The sequence below is a fragment of the Zonotrichia albicollis genome, chromosome 23 (assembly GCF_047830755.1).
Source record: "Zonotrichia albicollis isolate bZonAlb1 chromosome 23, bZonAlb1.hap1, whole genome shotgun sequence".
In the NCBI taxonomy this organism is placed as follows: domain Eukaryota; kingdom Metazoa; phylum Chordata; class Aves; order Passeriformes; family Passerellidae; genus Zonotrichia; species Zonotrichia albicollis.
In genome coordinates this window covers 1958142-1984413 of record NC_133841.1, presented here as the reverse complement: position 1 = coordinate 1984413, position 26272 = coordinate 1958142, and the positions used below count along the sequence as shown (strand labels likewise).

General features: G+C 40.3%; 1 protein-coding gene across 1 annotated transcript; it reads left to right on the top strand.

The window, feature by feature from the left end:
• The first annotated feature begins 3586 nt into the window (after positions 1-3586).
• On the top strand, positions 3587-26022 carry FBXO47 (F-box protein 47). Its single transcript, XM_074557434.1, has 10 exons — positions 3587-3768; positions 7420-7587; positions 10504-10580; positions 13341-13418; positions 14048-14156; positions 14732-14908; positions 17131-17277; positions 18880-19022; positions 21135-21294; positions 23829-26022. The coding sequence occupies exons 1-10, from the start codon at positions 3624-3626 to the stop codon at positions 23945-23947; spliced, it is 1323 nt and encodes a 440-aa protein (XP_074413535.1). The 5' UTR covers positions 3587-3623; the 3' UTR covers positions 23948-26022.
• Positions 26023-26272: the final 250 nt, after the last annotated feature.

Genomic DNA, 26272 nt, shown 5'->3' with positions numbered 1-26272 from the left:
GAGCTCGCTGTGGGCACCCGGCCGGGGGTGTTTGTGGAGAGGGGGTTTCCGTGAGGTAAAAAACGGCTGATAAAGTGTTTTGTGTGAGTATCATCAACTGTGAGACGTTCTCTGTTAATTTTCTGTAGGTTTTGGGGTGCAGATCCCCCGTTTCAGCCCTTTAGCCATGAAGTTTGGTAGCTTGGGGGAGAGGGGTCATGGCGGAGGACACAGCCTGGCCCATGCTTTGGCCTAAAGGTCGTAGCCCGTCCAAATCTGACCCAAAACCACAGGCAAAAGGCTAAAAATAACCCAAAATAACGCATTTCATCAAATATTGAAACTTGAGGAGGAAATCCAGGCTGAAGTGAGGGAAAAAGGGACCAGTTTTAGGGTTTTCCTCCTCTGTTGGGAACCAGCTCCCTCACACCACAACCCGGCCACCATCGACAACAAGGCCAGGAACCCTCAGCTCTGCTTTATACTCACATTATTCTCCAATTTAGGAGGTTTTGGGATCGATTTGTACCATCAGTCTTACATAGAGCCTTTATCATGAATAAAACCACTCTTTTTAAACAAAAATTTTCAGCGTAGGTTAAGGGTAACAAGGTAACTTCATGGGTGCTCTCAGTTCTCTAAGGTTTGTCATCCCTCACTTCAGCTTCTACTTGAAAATGATTATTTTATTTGCTTCTACTTTCTTCCTCTCTATTTTATTTCCTTTTTATACCACAAAAGACGAGAGAAAATCGGGAAAAACAAATGAGAACCCCCATGGGGTTAATATTCAAAGCCACTGGGTTTATGCTCCTGGTGATGAGGAAGGGAAAGGGAAACATCCCAAACCAATCTCCAGAGTAAACACCTTTTTTGCAATAAATGTTTGCCAAATGCTAACACAGGGCTCCGAGAAGTATCAGGACTAAATTGCATCCATTAGCAGGAGTTTAGCAACTGCTTAAGGCCAACATGGGTGGAAGTTGATGCTTTCTGCCTTGTAAACAAATTAGTTTATAGCCACAAATAAGATGACCCTTCTTAGCTAATATTATGAGTTTAGCTTGTTAAATATTGAACGTTTACCTTTCAATTTCCAGTGTGGATTAAGCAGTTCTCCAAACACTGGTGTCCCAGCAGCAGATGGGGATGCTCTGCCTCAACTCCCTAAGAAATAAAAAAACTCCCATTAAGTCAAAGAGGAGGCAAACGGGATCTTTCAGAAAATGCTTTAAAACTGCTGTTTGCACTCATTTTTATTTACACGAATTTTATCTAACTCTGCTCTGCATGAAAACAGCGATAATCAATTTAACTTTGACCAGATTGGATAGAAACAGATAAATATTAGATAAATCCTTGCCAAAAACCTCGCTGGTGGCAAAGTATTTTTTCCTTCCACAACTGGAAAGCCAAGGTAAGATTTAAAAACAAAAAAAAATCACTGAAAGATCCCACAAATCCCCACAGCTCCAGGCAGAAAGGAGAGTGGGAAGAGAAGAAAGTATCTCAGGACTGCAACTTTATTTCTAAAGCCTGGCTCAGAAATCTGCCCCAGATTTTGCCAAGTTTAGTGGTCATAAACAGGGAATGGGCTGATTTTTATGTGGCACAGCAGGAATTGATATGGAACCCACAATTCTGTGTGTAAAAATCCTTGCTTTTAGAAGATAAGCACTTTTAATAGGTGATATTTCTTCAGGAAATTTTGTCCATTTTCCCTCCTTAAAATCCTAAACCCGCTCATTTTAGCAGCAGCCACATTTCCTCCCGAGCCCTGTGAAAGTTTTCTGCTGCTTTAGCAAGGCAGAAATATCCCGCAGCTAAATTAAAAAACGTTGCAAATGACATTAAAAATCCCTTAAATATCCAATTCCCAGTCTCCCCAGATCCAAAATTCCCAAAATTCCCAAAATTCCCGCATTTCTCTGCACAAACAGAGCCCTCATTGTGGTCAGGGCCATTTCCCCTCCGTGGGATATCAGAGTCTGGCTGGAGCTGTTGGATAATAAACAGGGAGGATGTTTGGAGTTTGTTGTTTGTCATTTTGGACATTTTTTAATCCTGGGAACAATGGGGTTTGTTCTCAGGGAGAATTTTTCCTGGAATCACCCCCCAGCACTTGGCAGTGCCTCAGCTGCAGGAATCAGGGACCAGGGTGAAAAATCTCAGTTAAAACAGAAATTTCAGACCCAGCAATCCCCAGTGTTGCCTGACATTGTGAACTGAACACTCAAAACCCACAAATAATCTGATTTATTGATATTTTCAGAGCTCGTTTTCAGCTCATGGTTTTGGAAAAGCACTGACATTTTCGCAGGGCAATGCTGCATCATTGATTTTTTATATCATGTACATAATTATTTTTACATGATGTATTTTTATACATTATATTAAATTAAGCCTTGCACCAAACTCTTCCAAAGAAGAGTCTGAAGCTTCACTGTGGAGTTTTAATCTTTGCTTTGGTCCTGCACAATCAATAATTCTCACCCTAAAGGAACAGGGATGGTCCTTTCAATAACAGCCCTGGAATTTTGTGTTCTGGTGAATAATTAGTGGGACAAATTAAAGTGATGCTGTTAATTGCTGTAGTTTTTAGCTTCACATGGAATTCCCCAAAAATTCCCTTCCAGAGCCGTTTTCTTCTCTTCCTCATCCAAAATCAGCTGAACCTTCCATTCCCCAGATTTTATTTACATTTCAACACATTAAATTATTAATATAAATTATTATGAATCATTAATATATATGTAATATTACTCGTAGTATTAAATATAAATTTCTTAATTATTTATTATATAATAGATTATATAATATTTATCATTATGCTATTATATGTTATATTATATTATGTTATGTTATGTTATGTTATGTTATGTTATATTATCTTATATTATATTATATTATATTATATTATATTGTAGTATAGTATATTATAGTATATTATAGTATATTATAGTATATTATAGTATATTATAGTATATTATAGTATATTATAGTAGAGTATATTATAGTGTATTATAGTATATTATAGCATATTATAGTATATTATATTGTATTACATTACATTGCATTACATTATATTATATTGCATTATATTGCATTATATTATATTATATTATATTATATTATATTATATTATATTATATTATATCATATTATATTACATTACATTACATTATATTATATTATACTATATTATACTATATTATAATATATAATATAATATCATATCATATCATATCATATATTACATTACATTGTATTATATTGTATTATAATGTATTAATACATTTAATATTATTTATATTATAGACTATACATACATTATTTATATATTTTATGTATTTAATATTCTTATGATATATGGTTATTTATTTATTTTATGTATCTAATATTCTTATGACATATTGTTATAATAATCACAAATAATTATTATAAATTAGTCAGAACACATTTTATTCTTTATGTACCAAAAGTTATTTAGCAAATCGCTTGCACTGAATCCAAGCAGTTTATCCCCCCCATACACTCCAAGGGAGCAATTTCCTCATTCTGGGAGCCTTTTCCTCCTCAGAAAATCAGACTTTAACACAATTTTTTGTTTTTTTCCAGGTTGGGTGCATGGCAGCGCGGGCACCATGACCTCGGGGCCCCGGCAGAGGCAGAGGCGGAGCCGCCGCTGCGGCCGCGGCCCGGCCAGGGAAGCCCCGGCTCTGTCAGCGCTGGGAGATTTCCAGAGCCTTCCCCTGGAGATCTTCCAGATGGTGCTGAACTATCTCTCAGGTGAGGACCTAAACAGCTAGATATGTTTATAATTTTATAATTGTAAATTTTAAATATAATTATAGAAATATATTTATATATTCTATTCATATATAATCTATAATCTATAATCTATAATCTATAATATATAATACATAATACATAATCTATAATCTATAATCTATAATATATAATATATAATATATAATATATAATATATAATATATAATATATAATGTAGAATGTAGAATGTAGAATGTAGAATATAAATATATAAATATAATTATATAAAAATAAAATATAATTATAAAGTCTAGATATTCTATATATACATACATATCTATATCTATATCTATATCTATATCATCTATATCATCGTTATCTATGTCTATATCTATATCTAATATAATGTAATGTAATATAATGTAATGTAATATAATATAATATAATATAATATAATATAATATAATATAGTATAATACAATACAATATAGTATAATACAATACAATATAATGCAATACAATATAATATAATATAATATAATATAATATAATATAATATAATATAATATAATATAATATAATATAATATAATATAATATAATATAATATAATATAATACAATATTATATAATGCAATACAATACAATACAATATAATATAATACAGTACAATACAATATAATACAATACAATATAAATTTTATATATTATATATAAATTTGATAATTTTTATATATCTATATATAACTAGAAATGTAAATATTTATATATAGATATATAAAAATTATAAATAAAAATGTATTCTATAAGTATATATAATATTTTATATATTTATATTTTTATAATTAGTTTGTTTTTATTTATTATTTTTATTTATTTTAGAACTTACAAACTGTTATTAATTAAAATACTGTCACTTTTAAGGAGTTAAAATAATTTTATGTGACTTCAATTCTGAATTTTCACCTTTTTAAGTCCGGAAAAAACAACTGACCAAAACTCCAATGATATTTGACCAATACACATTTGACCAATATACATTTAACCAATATACATTTGACCAATATACATTTAACAACCTACTCGAATTTGTTTTTCTGCCTCTCAAATATGAAAATCATTCCTTAGATCTGTCCGTTCCTAATGGCTCCGGGTCGCTGGCACAGCAGATCAACATTCATTAATTGGGGTTTGATTGATGAACCTCATTTCTGGGCCTTGTGCTTTTGAAGGCAGAGGAGTCACTGACTGGTTTGAGGAGTCACTGACTGATTTTTGAAACCAGGGAGTCACTGACTGGTTTTTTGAATCCAGAGGAGTCACTGACTGGTTTTGTGAAGGCAGAGGAGTCACTGACTGATTTTTTGAAACCAGGGAGTCATTGACTGGTTTGAGGAATCATTGACTGGTTTGAGGAGTCACTGACTGGTTTGAGGGGTCATTGACTGATTTTTTGAAACCAGAGGAGTCACTGACTGGTTTGAGGAGTCATTGACTGATGTTTTGAAGGCAGAGGAATCATTGACTGGTTTGAGGAGTCCTTGGCTGGTTTGAGGAGTCACTGCCTGGTTTTTTGAAGGCAGAAGGAGCCATTGACTGGTTTGAGGAGTCATTGACTGATTTTTGAAACCAGAGAAATCATTGACTGATTTTTTGAAACCAGGGAGTCACTGACTGGTTTGAGGAGTCACTGACTGGTTTGAGGAGTCACTGACTGGTTTGAGGAGTCATTGACTGATTTGAGGAGTCATTGACTGATTTTTTAAAACCAGAAGAGCCATTGACTGGTTTGAGGAGTCATTGACTGGTTTGAGGAGTCACTGACTGGTTTTGTGAAGGCAGAGGAGTCACTGACTGATTTTTTGAGTCCAGAGGAGTCATTGACTGCTTTGAGGAGTCATTGACTGCTTTGAGGAGTCACTGACTGGTTTGAGGAGTCATTGACTGATTTTTTGAAACCAGGGAGTCACTGACTGATTTGAGGAGTCATTGACTGGTTTGAGGAGTCATTGACTGGTTTGAGGGGTCATTGACTGATTTTTTGAATCCAGAGGAGTCACTGCCTGGTTTTTGAAACCAGAGGAATCATTGACTGATTTTTTGAAACCAGGGAGTCACTGCCTGGTTTTTTGAAGGCAGAGGAGTCATTGACTGCTTTGAGGAGTCACTGCCTGGTTTTTTGAAACCAGAAGGAGCCATTGACTGGTTTGAGGAGTCACTGCCTGGTTTGAGGGGTCATTGACTGATTTTTTGAAACCAGGGAGTCACTGACTGATTTTTTGAAACCAGAGAAATCATTGACTGATTTTTTGAATCCAGAGGAGTCACTGACTGATTTGAGGAGTCACTGACTGATTTCAGGAGTCATTGACTGGTTTTTTGAAACCAGAGGAATCATTGACTGATTTTTTGAAACCAGAAGGAGCCATTGACTGGTTTGAGGAGTCATTGACTGGTTTGAGGAGTCACTGACTGATTTTTTAAAACCAGGGAGTCATTGACTGATTTTTTGAATCCATAGGAGTCACTGCCTGGTTTTTTGAAACCAGAAGGAGTCACTGACTGGTTTGAGGAGTCACTGACTGGTTTTTGAAACCAGAGGAGTCACTGACAGATTTTTTGAAGGCAGAGGAGTCATTGACTGATTTTTTGAAACCAGAAGGAGCCATTGACTGGTTTTTTGAAACCAGAGAAATCATTGACTGATTTTTTGAAACCAGAGAGTCACTGGTTTTTTAAAACCAGAAGGAGTCATTGACTGGTTTGAGGAGTCATTGACTGATTTTTTGAATCCAGAGGAGTCACTGCCTGGTTTTGTGAAGGCAGAGGAGTCACTGACTGATTTTTGAAACCAGAAGAGCCATTGACTGGTTTGAGGAGTCATTGACTGCTTTGAGGAGTCACTGACTGGTTTTTTGAAACCAGAGGAATCACTGACTGGTTTGAGGAGTCATTGACTGATTTTTTGAAACCAGAGGAGTCACTGCCTGGTTTGAGGAGTCACTGCCTGGTTTGAGGAGTCATTGACTGGTTTGAGGAGTCATTGACTGGTTTTTTGAAACCAGAGGAGTCACTGACTGATTTTTGAAACCAGAAGGAGCCATTGACTGGTTTGAGGAGTCACTGACTGGTTTGAGGGGTCATTGACTGGTTTTTTGAAACCAGAAGGAGCCATTGACTGGTTTTTGAAACCAGAGGAGTCACTGACTGGTTTTTGAAACCAGAGGAGCCATTGACTGGTTTGAGGAGCCATTGACTGATTTTGTGAAGGCAGAGGAGTCACTGCCTGGTTTGAGGAGTCACTGCCTGGTTTGAGGAGTCATTGACTGATTTTTTGAATCCAGAGGAGTCATTGCCTGGTTTTTTAAAACCAGAGGAGTCACTGACTGGTTTGAGGAGTCACTGACTGGTTTGAGGAGTCATTGACTGATTTTTTGAAACCAGAGGGAGTCACTGACTGGTTTTTGAAACCAGGGAATCACTGCCTGCTTTGAGGAGTCACTGCCTGGTTTGAGGAGTCACTGACTGGTTTGAGGAGTCACTGACTGGTTTGAGGAGTCACTGCCCGGTTTGAGGAGTCACTGCCTGGTTTCTGAAGGCAGAAGGAGCCATTGGCTGCTGCTCATCCCTTCCCCTTGCAGACAGGATCACCCTGCCCTTTGCCTTGCAGTGAGGGACATCAGCAGGCTGAGCATGGTGTCCAAATCCATCAGCGGCCGCCTCATCCATTACATCTCCACCTCCTCGGGGAGCCGGCGGCTGCTGCTGCAGGATTTCCACCCGGAGCTGCCCGCCCGGACAGAGGGAGCCGCCATCCTGGAGCACTACCGGGCCCTGGGTGAGAGCAAAACGGCCCCAAAGGGGTCTCCTGGCATGGGTGTGAGTGCTGAGGGTGTGGCTGGAGAAATAGAATAGAATAGAATAGAATAGAATAGAATAGAATAGAATAGAATAGAATAGAATAGAATAGAATAGAATAGAATCGAATAGAATAGAATAGAATAGAATAGAATAGAATAGAATAGAATAGAATAGAATAGAATAGAATAGAATAGAATCAAATAGAATAGAATAGAATAGAATAGAATAGAATAGAATAGAATAGAATAGAATAGAATAGAATAGAATAGAATTATTACAGCGACCTTGGACGGTCACTGTGGTGAGAGAAGGACGAGAATCTTGTTTCTTGATCAGAAGGCTGATTTATTGATATATGATATATAATACATTATAACTATACTAAAAGGAATAAGAAGAGAAGTTGCAGAGAGCAGCTATGCTAAGAATAGAATAGCAAGAAAGAATCACAAAGTTCTTTGCCCAGGGAATCTGTCCCTGAGCTGCTCCTGTGATTGGCCTTTAATGGTACACAAGGAAGATGAGCCAATCACAGGGACACCTGCTACATTTCACAGCAGCTGATAACAATTGTTTACATTCTTCTTCTGGGGCCCTTTGCTTCCCAGAAGAAGGAGAAATCCCAAAGAAAGGATTTCTATGAAGAAATGTCTGCGACATAGAATAGAATAGAATAGAATAGAATAGAATAGAATAGAATAGAATAGAATAGAATCGAATAGAATAGAATAGAATAGAATAGAATCAAATAGAATAGAATAGAATAGAATAGAATCAAATAGAATAGAATAGAATAGAATAGAATAGAATAGAATCGAATAGAATAGAATAGAATAGAATAGAATAGAATAGAATAGAATAGAATAAAATAGAATAGAATAGAATAGAATAGAATAGAATAGAATAGAATAGAATCGAATAGAATAGAATAGAATCCTTTCTAGTGCTGAGGAATGGCCTGGGGTTCTTCCAGGAATTCTGAGTTATGGGAAAAAATTCCAGTGTTTTCTGTCACTTATGGGTGTCCCCAAATTTTTGAGTTATGGAAAAAAATTCCTGTGTTTTCTGTCCCTTATGGGTGTCCCCGAATTTTTGAGTTATGGAAAAAAAATCCTGTGTGTTCTGCCTCTTCTGGGTGTCCCAAAACTTATGAGTTATTGAAAAAAATTCCAGCGTTTCCTGTCCCTTATGGGTGTCCCCAAAATTTCTGAGTTATGGAACAAAAATCCTACATGTCCTGCCTCTTCTGGGCATCCCAAAATTGGATGTGGATATGGAAAATATCCAAAAATATTTTGGATATTGGGATATGGAAAATATTCCATATCCCAAAATTGGATATGGAATAAAATCCTGTGTTTCCTGCCTCTTATGGGTGTCCCAAAATTTCTGATTTATGGAAAAAATCCTGTGTTTCCTGTCTCTTATGGGTGTCCCCAAAATTTCTGATTTATGGAAAAAATCCTGCTTGTCCTGCCCCTTTTGAGCATCCCAAATTTTCTAATTTATGGAACAAAAATCCTATGTTTTCTGTCCCTTATGGGTGTCCCCAAATTTTTGAGTTATGGAAAAAATCCTGCTTGTTCTGCCTTCTCTGAGCATCCCAAAATTTCTGATTTATGGAACAAAAATCCTGTGTTTCCTGCCTCTTCTGGGCATCCCAAAATTTCTGATTTATGGAAAAAAAAATTCCTGTGTTTCCTGTCCCTTATGAGTGTCCCCAAAATTTCTGATTTATGGAATAAAATCCTGTGTTTCCTACCTCTTCTGGGTGTCCCCGAATTTTTGAGTTATGGAACAAAATTCCAGTGTTTCCTGCCTCTTCTGGGTGTCCCAAAATTGGGAATTTCCTCCCTGAAAATTGGTCTTTTTCCTCCCTGCAAAAATGTTTTTTTTTTTACTCCATGAAAATTGGGGCTTTTCCTCCTTGAAAATTGGACTTTTTCTTCCTGAAAAGCGGGTTTTTTGTCCCTGAAAATTGGAGATTTTTCCTCCTGAAAATTAGGCATTTCCTCCATGAAAATTGAGGGGTTTTCTCCCTGAAAATTGGGCATTTCCTGCCTGAAAATTGGGGGGTTTTCTCCCTGAAATTGGCCTTTTTCATCCCTAAAAATTGGGCATTTCCTCCATGAAAATTTGGGATTTTCCTCCTTGAAAATTGGGGATTTTCCTCCCTAAAAATTGGGACTTTTCCTCCTTGAAAATTTGGTTTTTTCCTTCCTGAAAATTGGGGCCTTTCCTCCCTGAAGATCACGATTTTTTCCTACCTGAAAATTGGGGCCTTTCCTCCATGAAATTTGGGATTTTCCTCCTTGAAAATTGGAGATTTTTCCTCCTTGAAAATTGGGATTTTCCTCCCTCAAAATTGGGACTTTTCATCCCTGAAAATTTGGCTTTTTCCTTCCTGAAAATTGGGGCCTTTCCTCCCTGCAAAAATGTTTCTTTACTCCATGAAAATTGGGGCCTTTCCTCCATGAAAATTTGGCTTTTTCCTCCATGAAAATTGGGGGATTCCACCCTGAAATTCACCTTTTTCATCCCTAAAAATTGGGCATTTCCTCCCTGAAAATTGGGGGATTTTCTCCCTGAAAATTGGGTTTTTCCTTTCTGAAAATTGGGGATTTTCCCCCATGAAAATTGGGATTTTTCCACCCCGAAATTCACTTTTTTCATCCCTAAAAATTGAGATTTTTCCTCCCTGCAAACTCACCCAGAACCTCACCCACCCCCAATAACCCTTCACACCAACAGCTTTTAAAGCACCAAACCGGATTTTGGATTCCCACCTCTCCTCCCAGCAGCTTTTCCTCTGCACCCATATTTATTATTTTATTATTTTATTATTTGATTATTTTATTATTTTATTATTATTTTTTGCTGTTTGTTCCCCCAGGGCTGCTGCTCAAGAGGTGCACGCTGCTGCTGCCCACCAGGGACAGGCTCAGATACGTCCACAAGGTGCTCGCAGGGGTAAGGAGGAGGAGAAAATTCAATTTTTTGGCCTATTTTTTAATGGATCTTTCATAAAACTCTTGTTATTAAATTATTTTTGTGTTATTATGTTATGTTATGTTATGTTATGTTATGTTATGTTATGTTATGTTATATTATATTATATTATATTATATTATATATTGTTATATATTAAATATTATATTATATATTATATAGTTATAGTATATATTATATTGTATATTGTATATTATATAGTATATAGTATATAGTATATTATAATATATATGTATTATATATATAATATATATAATAAATATAATAGGATAGAATATACTATATATTATATAATATATATAATATATATAGTATATTATATATAGTATATATTATATTGTATATTGTATATTGTATATTGTGTATTATATAGTATATAGTATATTATATATTATAATATATATGTATTATTTATATAATATATATAATATATATAATAAATATAATAGGATATAATATACTATATATATTATATAATATATATGATATATATACTATATTATATATAGTATATATATTATATAGTGTATATAATAAAATATATATTATATATTAATTATTATATTATATATTATTATATATTAAATTATATTTGTGTCATTAAATTATATTATACTTGTGTTATTAATTTTAAAAGTAAATATCATTGTTTAAAAATAAAACATTTCGTTTGAACTTAATTTTGATATTAATATTTATATTAATGAGGAGATTATTTTTATTTTCTATTATTATTCTTTATATTTTTTATTTTATTTTATTTTTAAATTTTATTTTCTATTATTTTATTTTATTTTATTTTTTAAATTATTTTATTTTATTTTATTTTATTTTATTTTATTTTATTTTATTTTATTTTATTTTATTTATATTCTTTATAGAACTGTCAGTATTCTTAGCATTTATGCTTGCAATCCCTTAAATCTGATAACTCAGCTTAGTCCTGGTATTGGGTTAGTCCAGGAAATCAAACATCCTAAAGGCTGGAAAATCCTAAATCCTCCCTGAAAATTGGGATTTTTCCACCCTGAAAATTGGGATTTTCCTCCCTGAAAATTGGAGTTTTTCCTCCCTGAAAATTGGATTTTTTCCTCTCTGAAAATTGGGGTTTTTTCCCTGAAAATTGAGGATTTTCCTCCCTGAAAATTGAGGTTTTTCCACCCTGAAAATTGGAGATTTTCCACCCTGAAAATTGGGATTTTCCACCCTGAAAATTGGGATTTTCCTCCCTGAAAACTGGGATTTTTCCTCCCTGAAAATTGGGTTTTTCCTCCCTGAAAATTGGAGATTTTCCACCCTGAAAATTGGGATTTTCCTCCCTGAAAATTTGGGTTTAGCTCCCTGAAAATTGGGGTTTTTTCCCCTGAAAATTGGGATTTTCCACCCTGAAAACTGGGATTTTTCCACCCTGAAAATTGGGTTTTTCCTCCCTGAAAATGAGGTTTTTTCCCTGCAAATGGGAGTTTTTACTCCCTGAAAATTGGGTTTTTCCTCCGTGAAAATTGGGATTTTCCTCCCTGAAAATTGGGGTTTTTTTCCCTGAAAATTGGGTTTCTCCTCCCTGGAAATGGGGTTCTTGCTCCCTGAAAATTGGGATTTTCCTCCCTGAAAATTGGGGTTTAGCTCCCTGAAAATTGGGGTTTTTCCTCCCTGAAAATGAGAGTTTGGCTCCCTGAAAATTGGAGATTTTCCACCCTGAAAATTGGGATTTTTCCACCCTGAAAATGAGGTTTTTTTCCCTGCAAATTGGAGTTTTTCCTCCCTGAAAATTGGAATTTTTCCTCCCTGAAAATTGGGTTTTTTTCCCTGAAAATTTAGGTTTTTCCACCCTGAAAATTGGGATTTTCCTCCCTGAAAATTGGGATTTTCGTCCCTGAAAATTGGGGTTTTTTCCCTGCAAATTGGAGTTTTCCCACCCTGAAAATTGGAGTTTTTCCTCCCTGAAAATTGAGGTTTTTCCACCCTGAAAATTGGAGATTTTCCTCCCTGAAAATTGGGATTTTTCCACCCTGAAAACTGGGTTTTCCTCCCTGAAATTGAGGTTTTTCCGCCCTGAAAATTGGGATTTTCCTCCCTGAAAACTGGGATTTTTCCTCTCTGAAAATTGGGATTTTCCTCCCTGAAAATTGGGGTTTAGCTCCCTGAAAATGAGGGTTTTTCTCCCTGAAAATTGAGGTTTTTCCACCCTGAAAACTGAGGGTTTTCCACCCTGAAAATGAGGTTTTTTCCCCTGCAAATTGGGATTTTCCTCCCTGAAAATTGACGTTTTTCCACCCTGAAAATTGTTTTTTTTCTCCCTGCAAATTGGAGTTTTTTCTCCCTGAAAATGAGGTTTTTCTTCCCTGAAAATTGGAATTTTTCCACCCTGAAAATTGGGATTTTCCACCCTGAAAATTGGAATTTTTCCTCTCTGAAAATTGGGATTTTCCTCCCTGAAAATTGGGATTTTCCTCCCTGAAAATTGGAGGTTTTCCACCCTGAAAATTGGGATTTTCCACCCTGAAAACTGGGATTTTCCTCCCTGAAAATTGAGGTTTTTCCTCTGAAAATTGGGATTTTCCACCCTGAAAATGAGGTTTTTTCCCTGCAAATTGGAGTTTTTCCTCCCTGAAAACTGGAGATTTTCCTCCCTGAAAATTGAGGTTTTACCTCTCTGAAAATTGGGGTTTTTTCCAATTAAAAACTGCTTAATTAGCACTAATTATCGCTGTTTATTTGCAGATTTCCTGTTTCAAGCTGAACGGCTGTGCCAGCCCCCTGCACTGCCTGGGCCTGCAGTGCTATGGGGTTTTCTTACAGGTACAGTAAAATTCATTAAAAAATAAAAAATTCAAGCTTTTTTTTTCTAAATTATCCTGTGGTTTGAAAGATTTTTTTTTAAAGTATAAATTGGTTTTTTTTTGGGGTGTTTATTCATACAGTTGTCTGGGTTTTCTAGTGCTTTAAATCTTGTTATAAATTTTATTTTCTGGCCAATTTTAGTGCAAATCCTTAAGCACCACCTGATGAATTTCTGCTTCAAATCACGTTAGAAATTTTATTTTCTGACCAATTTTAGTACAAATCTTTAAGCACCACCTGCTTTCTAATGCTCCATGTTATAAATTTTATTTTTTGGCCAATTTTACTATTAAATCCTTAAGCACCACCTGATGAATTCCTGCTTTCTAATGCTTCATGTTAGAAATTTTATTTTCTGACCAATTTTAATATAAAGTCCTTAAACACCACCTGATGAATCCCAGCTTTTTAATACTTTAAATCTTGTCAGAAATTTTATTTTCTGGCCAATTTTAATACAAATCCTTCAGCACCTCCACTCAGCCATGACTTTTCCCTCCCTCCCCTGACAGCCCGCAGGATAAATTCGTGTTTAGGGATTTTTTTCCCCAAATTTCCCATTTTCAGCCCATTTTGCTCCCCCGCAGATGCTGACGGCGGGCTGGGATGAGCTCGAGTGCCACCGGGTGTTCAACTTCCTCTGCGACCTCAGCAACCTGGCCAGGAAGGTGCAGACGGTGGTGAGCAGCAAACCGGGTAAAAAAAACACCAAAAATGCGATTTCAGACATAAAAAACAACCCCAAAAATGTCATTTCAGCCATAAAAAACACCCCCAAAAATGCCATTTTAGTAACCCCAAAAGTGCCATTTCAGCCTCCCAAAAATACTCCAAAAATGCCATTTCAGCCCTAAAAAAAACCCCCAAAAATGCCATTTCAGCCATAAAAAAACCCCCCAAAAATGTCATTTCAGTCCCCCCAAAAATGCCATTTCAGCCCCCCAAAAAACCCCAAAAATGCCATTTCAGCCCTAAAAAATACCCCAAAAATGCCATTTCAGCCCCCCCAAAAAAACCCCAAAAATGCCATTTCAGCCCCTAAAAAAAGAGAATTTCTCCCATTCCCCAGAACAAATTTCTGAGGAGCATTCATCCACATCACCCATTGCCAAACCCCAGAGGACGCACCCACCTGAATGAGTGCAAACCACCCAAACTCAGGCACCGAGACACAAAACCCAAACCAACCACATTACAAACCCTCCCCTTTCCCTCCCTGGAGCTTTGCAGGGATCCAGGCCGGGCAATCGCTGATCCCGCCGGTTTTCCAGGCAGTGCCCGGCGCCTGGAGCTGCGGATCCGCCTCTTCTGCCGGGGGGTGCTGCTGTCGCCCGGCAGCCGCCGCAGCGACTCCGCCTTCTGGCTCACCCGCATCCTCAAGCCCTGGCCCATGGTGAACCAGGCCCGCCTGCTCTACATCATCTTCGGGCCCGTGTCCTCCCGCGATGGTGAGCGCAGGGAGGAGATCTGGCAGGGGAAAGCCAAAAAATGGGGTTGTGTTGGAATGGTGGATGGGGTTGGGAGCTCCCACTGTCCCAAACCAGTGTGGGGTTAAACCCAAAAAATGGGGTTGTGTTGGAATGGTGGAGTCATGGAAGGGGTTGGCAAACCAGTGTAGGGTTAAACCCAAAAAATGGGGTTGTGTTGGAATGGTGGAGTCATGGAAGGGGTTGGGAGGTCCCAAACCAGTGTAGGGTTAAACCCAAAAAATGGGGTTGTGTTGGAAACATGGAGTCATGGAAGGGGTTGGGAGCTCCCACTGTCCCAAACCAGTGTAGGGTTAAACCCAAAAAATGGGCTTGTGTTAGAATGGTGGAGTCATGGAAGGGGTTGGGAGGTCCCAAACCAGTGTAGGGTTAAACCCAAAAAATGGGGTTGTGTTGGAATGGTGGAAGGGGTTGGGAGCTCCCACTGTCCCAAACCAGTGTGGGGTTAAACCCAAAAAATGGGCTTGTGTTGGAATGGTGGAAGGGGTTGGGAGCTCCCACTGTCCCAAACCAGTGTAGGGTTAAACCCAAAAAATGGGCTTGTGTTGGAATGGTGGAGTCATGGAAGGGGTTGGGAGCTCCCACTGTCCCAAACCAGTGTGGGGTTGCTCCAATCCCCATCCAGCCTGGCCTGAGACACTTCAGGGATGGGGCAGCGCCATTGCAGCCCCTCCCATGAGGAAGGGAGGGAAGGAATTCCTTCCTTGTCCGGTTTTGGGCTGTTTGGAGGGCCTGGAAAGGCCCGAGGTGGCCTTGGGGCAGCCCGCGTATCGAAGGACGAGAAGAGGCTTCAGTTCTTCTTTCGGTCTTTATGTTTATTAATTGTTTATCTAAAAGATTTTCTCTCGGCCCGACAGAGCTCTGCTCAGCAGCCAGCCATGAGCACACTGTGCCGCCCTCTGTAAAGCCACCTATCTTTATACCCAAAGTTACGTGTACAATATTTATCATTTTTCCCCAATCCTTTTTATTTTTATTGTCCGGTGCACTTTTAGTAATGACCAATCCCAAAGTGCCACCATCACCACAGAAGATGGAGGAGAAGAAGAAGAAGAAGAAGGACAGGACACGCCCCAATTCCTCCATCTTACTTCTCTAAACCCCCCTGTACAGAAATCCTAAACCCTGTGTCTCACCCTCTAATTAACCAATCCCTTCACCATTCACCCCGGTGAAACCCTCCTATCCTCATACAGGTGTCGTCTCCTGTGTAGGGTCAAAGTGCAGCCACCAGACACTTCTGGAACATTCCAGGACTCCCGAGCCCCCCAAGGGTGCTCTGGGTGACCCCTCAGTCCTGAAGTGCTGAGATCCCACACTTCCTAAGATCCAATCTCAACCTGCCCTCTGTCCATCTGAAGCCATTGCAGCCATTGCATTGCCTGGGAAAAAAATTGTTCTGCTCAACCAGGCATCACTAAGATACAGGAAATAAATGAATGACACACACAAACACACGTGTAAGTTATAATTCAAATACAGGAAATAAATAAATGAATGATACACACAAACACACGTGTAAGTTATAATTCAAATACAGGAAATAAATAAATGAATTACACACACAAACACACGTGTAAGTTATAATTCAAATACAGGAAATAAATAAATGAATTACACACACAAACACACGTGTAAGTTACAATTCAATGAAGAAATTAAATTACACCTCTGTTCCTCTATTCTCCCCAGCTTGGGGAGATCTAAACCCATCTCAAAGAAGCACCCATTTCCCTGAGGGAAAACACATTTTCTCATTTAATTATGGCCGGAGATCTGTCCAAATTACAGCAACCACTGAGGTCATCTCTGTTGGCTTTGGGGACACACCAGTGAATGTTGTCAAACATTTTGCCAAATTGGGAAAGAGTAAATGTGAACGATCACAAATTGGTGATTGATGCACTTGGTGCCACACAAAATAATGTCTCCTTAGCCCTCAGCTGTATCCAGGCACAATTATGGATGCAGTCAGTCTCTGCTGCAATTAGAAGAGAGGGCGAGGAAGGCACTTTCCCCACAGAAATTCCGAAAATAATTTGGGACAATGCCACTGAATTTGAAAGGGAATTCCAATCCTGGTGGAAACTGGTGAATTTTACCTATAACCCTATTTCTAATACAGTCCCTGCCTTTGTCTTGACCATACAAAATGCCTCTGTTGTGATTGATGTATCACCCAGGACACGTGGTGTGGCAGAAAATGATCGAAGGACCGACGGACGAGAGCAGCCTGAAGGGTTTGGCTGATGCCATCAAGCTGCTGTACGGCACAGAGGCCAGAGAATGGACAGCAGATGATGTGATCAGCCTCGTGGATGAGCTCTCAGGTGTGTTTTTGCCTTTTTGTCATTAATAAAATGATCCTCACATCCTCCAGAGCCAGCTGTGTGCTGCACAATTCCTCTCAGTGGCTGTGGTTGAGCTGGAAAAATCCTCACACTGGGAAACCAAACTGAGACCAAGCCAGCTTGTTTGACACATCCAGGCTGGCTTTCCCCATGGAGAAATCCTTGAAGAACCCATGCAAAACCCTTTAAAACTCAAATCTCGCCTTGAATTATTCAGGAAACGTTGTCCAAACCTGAATTTGCTCAGGTAAAATTCTCCTGAGCGTTTTTCCCAGCTGCCCTGAGGTTTTTCCCAGAGCTCTGCCCATCACTGGCAATGATTATTGGTGCAATTTCACTGCTCCCCTTCTGCCTTTTTCTGCCCCAGAAAACTGAGAGGTGTTTTCAAAACTTTTATTTTATTTTGATTTTCATGAGGAGGGTGAGGCAATACAGATGTTATAATTCATGCCATCACAATCAGAAGCTATTTTTAAATTACAATACACTATAAGCATTTTTTTACCCTATCAGCTTTAGTAAATATCTTAAAGCTGATTATCTAAAATGACTCCTTTAGGTCTCAGTAAAATACACCTTTCATAGTTCTATTTCCCTAAAATATCTAGTCTTATTTATTTAAATACAACTTTCATAGTTCTATTTCTCTAAAACATCTAGTCTTATTTATTTAAAATACACCTTTCATAGTTCTATTTCCCTAAAATATCTAGTCTTATTTATTTATTTCTAGTTCCATTTCCCTCTCAACAACATCTATGTTATTTATAGCATTTTATTTTATATATCTATAAAATATATATTTATATATTTTATATATAAATTTATATATTTATATATTTATATATATTTATGTTTTTTTATATCTATTTTATTTTATAGCATTTCAAAGTTAACATTTCTTATCTCAAAACTCACACCCAAACCCAAACGATGCAAAGCTTCTGTCGAGGTCTTCTTTATTTAAATACACCTTTCATAGTTCTATTTCTCTAAAATATCTAGTCTTATTTATTTAAAATACACCTTTCATAGTTGTATTTCCCTAAAATATCTAGTCTTATTTATTTATTTCTAGTTCCATTTCCCTCTCAACAACATCTATGTTATTTATAGCATTTTATTTTATATATCTATAAAATATATATTTATATATTTTATATATAAATATATATTTTATAGATATATAAAAGATATCTATATATATTTAATATATAAAAATATTAATATATAAAATATTTAATATTTAATATTTATATATTTATATAGTTAATATTTAATATATAAAATATTAATATAAAAATATTTAATATATAAATATAAATATATAAAATATTTATATATAAAATTTATATATTTTATATATAAATTTAAATATTTATATATTTATATATACTTATATATATTTATATCTATTTTATTTTATAGCATTTCAAAGTTAACATTTCTTATCTCAAAACTCACACCTGAACACGAACTATGCAAAGCTTCTGTCGAGGTCTGAGAATTTTCTCTAAACCCATTTAGAGATGGATTTATGGAGATTTTAGGGGACTGAAATCCTCTCTCCCTGTTCTGCAGTGGTTCCCCAGGAGTGGCTGATGGAGAACAACGCTCGCCTGCTGCTCCTCAGTGGCAACAGCATCTGCTTCACCTTCCTGGCCAGCAAAGCTGTGAATGGCCGGGCTGTGGAGCTGGCCAGGCTCATGGTCTTCATGGTGCTGGTGGGTACAGCTCAGCCTTGTCCGGTTTTTGGCTGTTTGAGGGGCCTGGAAAGGCCCGGGGTGGCCTTGGGGCAGCCGCGTATTGAAGGACGAGAAGAGGCTTCAGTTCTTCTTTCTGGTTTTATGTTTATTAATTGTTTATCTAAAAGATGTTCTTTCAGCCGAACAGAGATCTGCTCAGCAGCCAGCCATGAGCACACTGTCTGCCCTCCGGGGCAGCCACCTATCCTTATACCCATAGTTACGTGTACAATATTTATCATTTTTCCCCAATCCTTTTTATTCTTATTGTCCGGTGCACTTTCAGTAATAACCAATCTCAAAGTGCCACCATCACCACAGAAGATGGAGGAGAAGAAGAAGAAGGACAGGACACGCCCCAATTCCTCCATCTTACTTCTCTTACAGAAATCCTAAACCCTGTGTTTCACCCTCTAATTAACCAATCCCTTCACCATTCACCCCGGTGAAACCCTCCTGTCCTCATACAGGTGTCATCTCCTGTGTAGGGTCAAAGTGCAGCCACCAGACACTTCTGGAACATTCCAGGACTCCCGAGCCCCCCAAGGGTGCTCTGGGTGACACCTCAGTCCTGAGGTGCTGAGATCCCACAGTCTCAGTGTTTACTAATTGTTTATCTAAAAGATTTTCTTTCAGCCGAACAGAGCTCTGCTCAGCAGTCAGCCATGAGCACACTGTGCTGCCCTCCCGGGCAGCCACGTATCTTTATTCCCTTTGTTACGTGTACAATATTTATCATTTTTCCCCAATACCATCTATTCTTATAACTCGGTGTACTCTTAGTAATAACCAATCCAAAGGTGCCACCGTGGCCAAAGAAGATGGAGGAGAAGAGGAAGAAGAAGGAGGACAGGACACACCCCAATTCCTCCATCTTACTCCTCCAAACCCCCCTGTACATAAATCCTAAACCCTGTTTCTCACCCTCTAATTAACTAATCCCTTCACCACTCACCCTGGTGAAGCCCTCATCCTTGTCGTCTCCTGTGCAGGACCAAAGTCCAGCCACCAGACACTTCTGGAACATTCCAGGATTCCCGAGCCCCCTCGGAGGCTCAGTATCTCAGGACTGAGATCTTGAGATCCGACACAGCCTCTCTTTGCCCTGCATTGGCTGGAAAATTTCACCCCCAGGAGCTGGGGTTGGGATTTTCACCTCTCTCCTCCATGTCCTTGTGCCATGGAACCAAACCCCACCCCACTGCAAAAAGTCAATTTTAAGGCAAACAGCAGCTGAAAGGAGATCTGAGGCACACATCCCACCCAGCCCAGGCTGGGGCAGCCCTTGCTCAAATTGGGCAGGTCTGGGATTTAATTTAGGGGATTGAAAACAATTGTTTATCTTTTATTTTAACTGTATTTCTTCCACCTCTCTGCTCGCTGCTCCTGTTTCCCAGCAGCAAAAGGGTCATGTTGGAACCCAGGGCACAGGGAATAAGTTCTGACCTCCAGGAGAACACTGCTGTTAACCTTCATCCATGCAGAAAACTTCCAAGACTTTGGGATGAATTGGAATTTTCTGTGTGTGAAATAGATAATGGTGTAATTAATTTATCACAGGGGGAAAAACTCAGTTTTAGGAGGGAAGTGGATAGGAGACAAGATGGAGGATTTGGGGAATTGTCTGATCTCCTTCTTCCTCATCTCCTCCATTTTCTGCAGGGTTGGTGGCACTGAAAGAGCTGCAGTGCAGATGCTGCAGGAACAGACAATTATTGGTAGAAATAAAATATGTTCTAAGGGTTAATTGGACAAAATAGCTTTAAAAGACCTTGAACCTGTGTGTTCCTTGGTGCCTTTTCTTTTTACACTGAGTCTGAGAGAGCACACAGAGTGCTGAACTGCTGATAAGAGAAAAATCAACAGCAAAGAAAACCAAAAATCCAAAAGTTCCATTCGCCTCCCAGTTCTGGCACAGAACTTTTTAGGGCTCTCCCCATCAGGGAGGGTTCCCACAGGCTCAGAATTCCCTTTGTGTCCTTCTCACAAGCCCAGATCCTCCAGGCCTTGGCACAGCTGAGCCAGAACGCTCAGATTTGATTTTGCACCATAAAAACCCTCAATCCTTTCAATCCTTGCTGTGGCCTCCAGGTGTGTGAGAAGGACCTGTACTGCATGGACTGGGCCGTGAGGATGATGCAGAAGGTCTGCAACGTTTTCAGCACTCCCTGGGAGAGGAACAACTTCCTGCAGTGCCTGGAGAACTCCTTTGCCCGCATGCTCATGGACATGCTGCAGGCAGTGCTGGCTGGTAAGGGCCTGAGGATAGAAAATTAAATGAGTCTTGCTTGGTCGTATCCTGTTCGTAGCTCTGTTCCAGCTCCAGAGCTCAGTCCCCAAGGGCACTGGGTGCCAGAAGCCAGCTCGCTCTCAGACCAAGGCCGCGGGTCAGCCCCTAGCAAGCAGGGAATATTCAGCTCTTAGTGATCTGGCAGCTCTTGTGATTTCAGCTTTGCTTGCTGGGTAGCTTTTCCCTTGGCCTAAGGCTCCAGCAGAGGGTAGAGAGAGGAGAAGCAGAAGACACCGGCTGTTTTACGAGTATGGCTTAATGTGGGGGCCTGAATATATGTTGTATTGTGAGATCAGTGTGTGTCTAAGTTACTCCAAACGAGCTGCAGCTGCAGGGTCCTTAGTTGGGCAACAGCTGTGGCTCGTGAGGGTAACTTAGACACACACTGATCTCACAATACAACATATATTCAGGCCCCCACAGCTTTATTGTAGGGTCTGTGAGGGGTCTCAGCTCTTCTTCTTCCCAGTTAGTAGGGGTACAGTATGCTACTTTTATACCCTTGGCCTGGATCCAATCCTGACCAATGGCAAAGGTGTTAGAGTGACCATAAGTGACCAATAGTAGGGTTTAACACAATATTGCCTTCCATGGCTATAGGGATAAGGTACAAGGCGGATGTCCCTGGAGACAGGAAACTTCTTTGCTGCTGTGTCAGCATTCTATTCTCCAAGGGGCCCTGGCTAAACCTGAGGGGTTTACTACAGAAAATCACAAATCTGCAGATTTCAGGATGGTTTGGGTGGGAAGGGACCTTAAAGTTCATCCAGTGCCACCCCAGTGCCAGGCAGGGACCCCTCCCACTGTCCCACTGCTCCCAGCCCTGCCCAGCCTGGCCTTGGGTATTTTGCTCTGGGCAGCCAAAATAACCTTGTTGGGAAGAAATATTTATTTTAAATTTATTTTAAATTATTATATAGTTATTATATACTCTATAGATTTATTATTATAGAGAATTATAAAATATTAGTATTATATATGATTATCTATGTATTGATTTTATTTTATATGGAATTATATTTCTATACTCTATAGATTTATTATTATAGAGAATTATAAAATATTAGTATTATATATGATTATATATATATTGATTTTATTTTATATGGAGTTATATTTCTTTTAGTATTACAAATAATAATTTTATTATTATACTATTATATACTATACTATTATATACTATATTATACTATACTCTACTATACTATTCTATACTATACTATTATATACTATTATATACTATTATATACTATACTATACTATACTATACTATACTATACTATACTATACTATTATATTATATTATATTATATTATATTATATTATATTATATTATAATATTTATTTTGCTATTATATATTATAATTTATCGTTATTATTATTACAATTATTCATTTTAAACTTATTTTAAATTACTAAATTTTAAGGCATTCATGGATGCTGAAACCAACAGTGGTTTAAAATCTGTCCCACCACAAAGCTGGGCCCAAAGTCCCTTTTGGGCTGGGCCTGAAGCTGCAGCTGCTGCAGCTGCATCTGTGCCCAGCCCTGCTGGAGCCTCAGGGGCAATGGTGGAGCTGAGCTGGAGAAGGGAACAGCCAGCCCAGCCCAGCCCAAAAGGGGCTTTGGGCCCAGCTTTGTGGTGGGGCAGATTGAAAACCACTCAGCCCAGCCCAGCCCAGCCCAGCTCCTTGTCCTGGCTCACAATTGTTCCTGTCTGCCCCAGGACAGGCTGGAAGGAGTCTGGGAGAGCTCCTCCTGTGCTGCCATGGCTGAGTTAAACCCATCCCAAGCTCAGGCTGAGCTCCCCCTGTGCTGCCATGGCTGAGGATAAACCCATCCCAAGCTCAGGCTGAGCTCCTCCTGTGCTGCCATGGCTGAGTTAAACCCATCCCAAGCTCAGGCTGAGCTCCCCCTGTGCTGCCATGGCTGAGGATAAACCCATCCCAAGCTCAGGCTGAGCTCAGCTCCTCCTGTGCTGCCATGGCTGAGGTTAAACCCAGCACAAATTCATGCTGAGCTCCTCCTGTGCTGCCATGGCTGAGGTTAAACCCATCCCAAGTTCAGGCTCAGCTCCTCCTGTGCTGCCATGGCTGAGTTAAACCCATCCCAAGCTCAGGCTGAGCTCCCCCTGTGCTGCCATGGCTGAGGATAAACCCATCCCAAGCTCAGGCTGAGCTCAGCTCCTCCTGTGCTGCCATGGCTGAGGTTAAACCCAGCACAAATTCATGCTGAGCTCAGCTCCTCCTGCGCTGCCATGGCTGAGGATAAACCCATCCCAAGCTCACAAAGCTCAGCTTCTCCTGTGCTGCCATGGCTGAGGTTAAATCCATCACAATTTCAGGCTCAGCTCCTCCTGTGCTGCCATGGCTGAGTTAAACCCATCCCAAGCTCACAAAGCTCAGCTTCTCCCCTCTGCTGAGAGCTCAGCCTCAGGGGGATTCACCCGACCTTCATGAATTTCTCCATTTCTCTCCTTTTCTGTGCCCTGCCAGGGGAGAGGGATGAGGAGGACAGCAGCTTCCTGAACCTGTTCCACCTGATGAATGCACAGGCCAACTTCCACAAGGAAATCCTCTACCTGGCCATGGGCAGCAGCAGCAGCAGCTCCTGAGCTCCACAAAGCCCTGCTGGATCCCTCTTTCTTTTCCTTGGAACTTTTGCAGACAAGTCTCAGATTATTTCTGGATTTCCCTCCCCAGTAGGAGCTGGGGTGGCAGAAGTTGGGCCCAGCCGTGCCAGGCCAGCTGGGTGAGCTCAGGGAGGGCTTGGGCAGTGCAATTCCATCCTCTCTGCTCCTCCTGGGAACACCAACTGCATTCTTTTCCCACTGTGCCTGTTTGCACACACAATAAAAATGGCTCGGTTTCCACAGCTGATGTGCAGACACCGACTGGAGCTCGTGTTGTCTTAGCCCAGAACCCAAAACATTCTGAGCTCTTCCATTTGTTTTCTCTTGGGAATCCGAGGAGAAAGGGAGGGATGGGATTTGAGGAGCTGCATTTTTAGAAGTCTGACTCAGGCTCTGTGACAGAAATGCTCCATGGTTTGTACATTCAGCTTTGGGGAAAGGTGATTTCTTGATCAACCGAGGCATTTCTTCCTCTCAATCTCCAGGTTTTAGAAAGCAAAAAGAAATTTCAAATCTCTCCCCTTGCCCTGGGTTGAAGTGTTTTAGGATTTAGCCAAGTTGAAGACACCCATTAAACACATTAAATTAGAACAGTGGTTCATTAAATGGATAAATTTAAATATTTAAACGGAGAAATGTTTGCTTCTCAGAGTTGATTTTCTGCTCTCTTGCTTTCCAGACCAGCCCTGTGATGGCAATAAAAGGCACTCACACCCTCTGTGCTGTTTGCAGCCTCCAGGTTCCTGAAGAGCCGCTTTCCCACCCGAATATTCCCTTCCCAACCCTTCCCTACACCAGCTTTTCCCACATTTAGCTCGGGAACTTTGGGAACAGCTGCAGCCAGACCCATTTATGTCAGCTGTCCCCACCCGCTCCCATCCGCCGCCACCTGGGAAAGTCTGAGTGCCCAAATTCCCAAATTGCCCAAGTCTGAGTGCCCAAATTCCCGTTTGTGGAATCCACAATTCCAGGCGGGATCCGCCTCCGGGACATGCCTGACGGTGGTGCCGGTAGATGGCAGAGGTGGAACCTTCCCAGCTGGGATCATCCCTTTTTCCCCCCTTCTGGCCGCTCAAAGGTGACGTTTTACACATAATTTCTGAAAGATGAGAAATTCCAGGCTCTGCTTTCCACTCCGGGAACCGAATGTGTCCGGAGCGATCCCGAAAAAACCTCGGTGTGAGAAGGGGAAAACGCCCCCAGGAATCTCCACCCGGAGATTCTGTGTCTGTGCTTTTATCCTCAGGATGGGTAATTCCAGCGGATGGGAGCAGAGCCGGCCCTTTGTGTGTTCCCATCCCTGTCCTGGGTCATTCCCAGGAATCCCAGCCGGGCACAAGGGCGGCCTTTATGAGAGCTCAGCCAGGGGAAAAAAAGGGAAAAGGGAAAAGGGAGCTCTTTGATTCCCTGGAGCAGCCGGCGGGGCTGGAATGTCAATTATTGATGGCTTTATTAATTGTCATTAACTGTCCCAGCGCCTTGGGGACATTAAACCCATCAGTGCCATCGCTGTCCCAGGGCGCTCCAGGCCCCATCCGGGCTGGCCCGGGACACCTCAGGAATATTTGGTGGCAGTTTTTTGTCACATTTCCATCCAACAGCTCTTTCCTTCCCAAGGGAGTGAAGCCCGGCCCTGCTGCCCTGCCCAGTTCGGGGTGAGCTGGAAATGCCCCCAGCTCATGCTGGTTCACCAGAAACGCTCCCTCCTTTTGCTGCTCCCCTTGGATCAGCTCAAACCCTGACAGGATCCAGGTCCAGATGAGCTGGAATGGGGGGATTTGAGGAAAGGCTGATTTTCCTTTCGCTGCCAAATTTTAACAGAGAGGGCAAAAACAGGGCCAGGAGGAGCAAACGCCCCGTGCCAGGGTGGCAGGGCTGGATCCTGCCGTGTGCCCCTGCCCTCCTGAGGAAAGGCTGATTTTCCTTTTGCTGCCAAATTTTAACAGCTGCAAGGGAGAGAGGGCAAAAGGCAGGGCCAGGAGCAAATGCCCCATGCCAGGGCTGGATCCTGCCGTGTGCCCCTGCCCTCTGTGCCCCCTTTGCAAACCCCTCTCCTGCCCTGGCTCCCTTTCCCACCCCGCAGCCCCGGCGCCTGCAGGAAGGGATTTCTCCGGCAGCTCTGCGGGGCCTGGGAGCCAGAGGAAAGGATCGTTCTGCTTTCACACTCAGTTTCCATTCCTCGCATTCCTCCGCGCTGGCTCTGCCCCCATCCCCGCAGATGGCGGCCCGAGGGAGGGGAGGTTGTTGAGAACGCGATGGTGCCGGCAGAAATTCCTCCCGGAATATTCCAGGCTCCCCATTCCCGGC

Bases quoted from the DNA above. Each gene is read 5' to 3' on its own strand.
- FBXO47 (XM_074557434.1), top strand. From the start codon at position 3,624: ATGACCTCGGGGCCCCGGCAGAGGCAGAGGCGGAGCCGCCGCTGCGGC. The intron at 14,157-14,731 runs GTAAAAAAAACA...CCGGTTTTCCAG, and splicing joins GGTGGTGAGCAGCAAACCGG to GCAGTGCCCGGCGCCTGGAG. The intron at 19,023-21,134 runs GTGGGTACAGCT...TGTGGCCTCCAG, and splicing joins TCATGGTCTTCATGGTGCTG to GTGTGTGAGAAGGACCTGTA.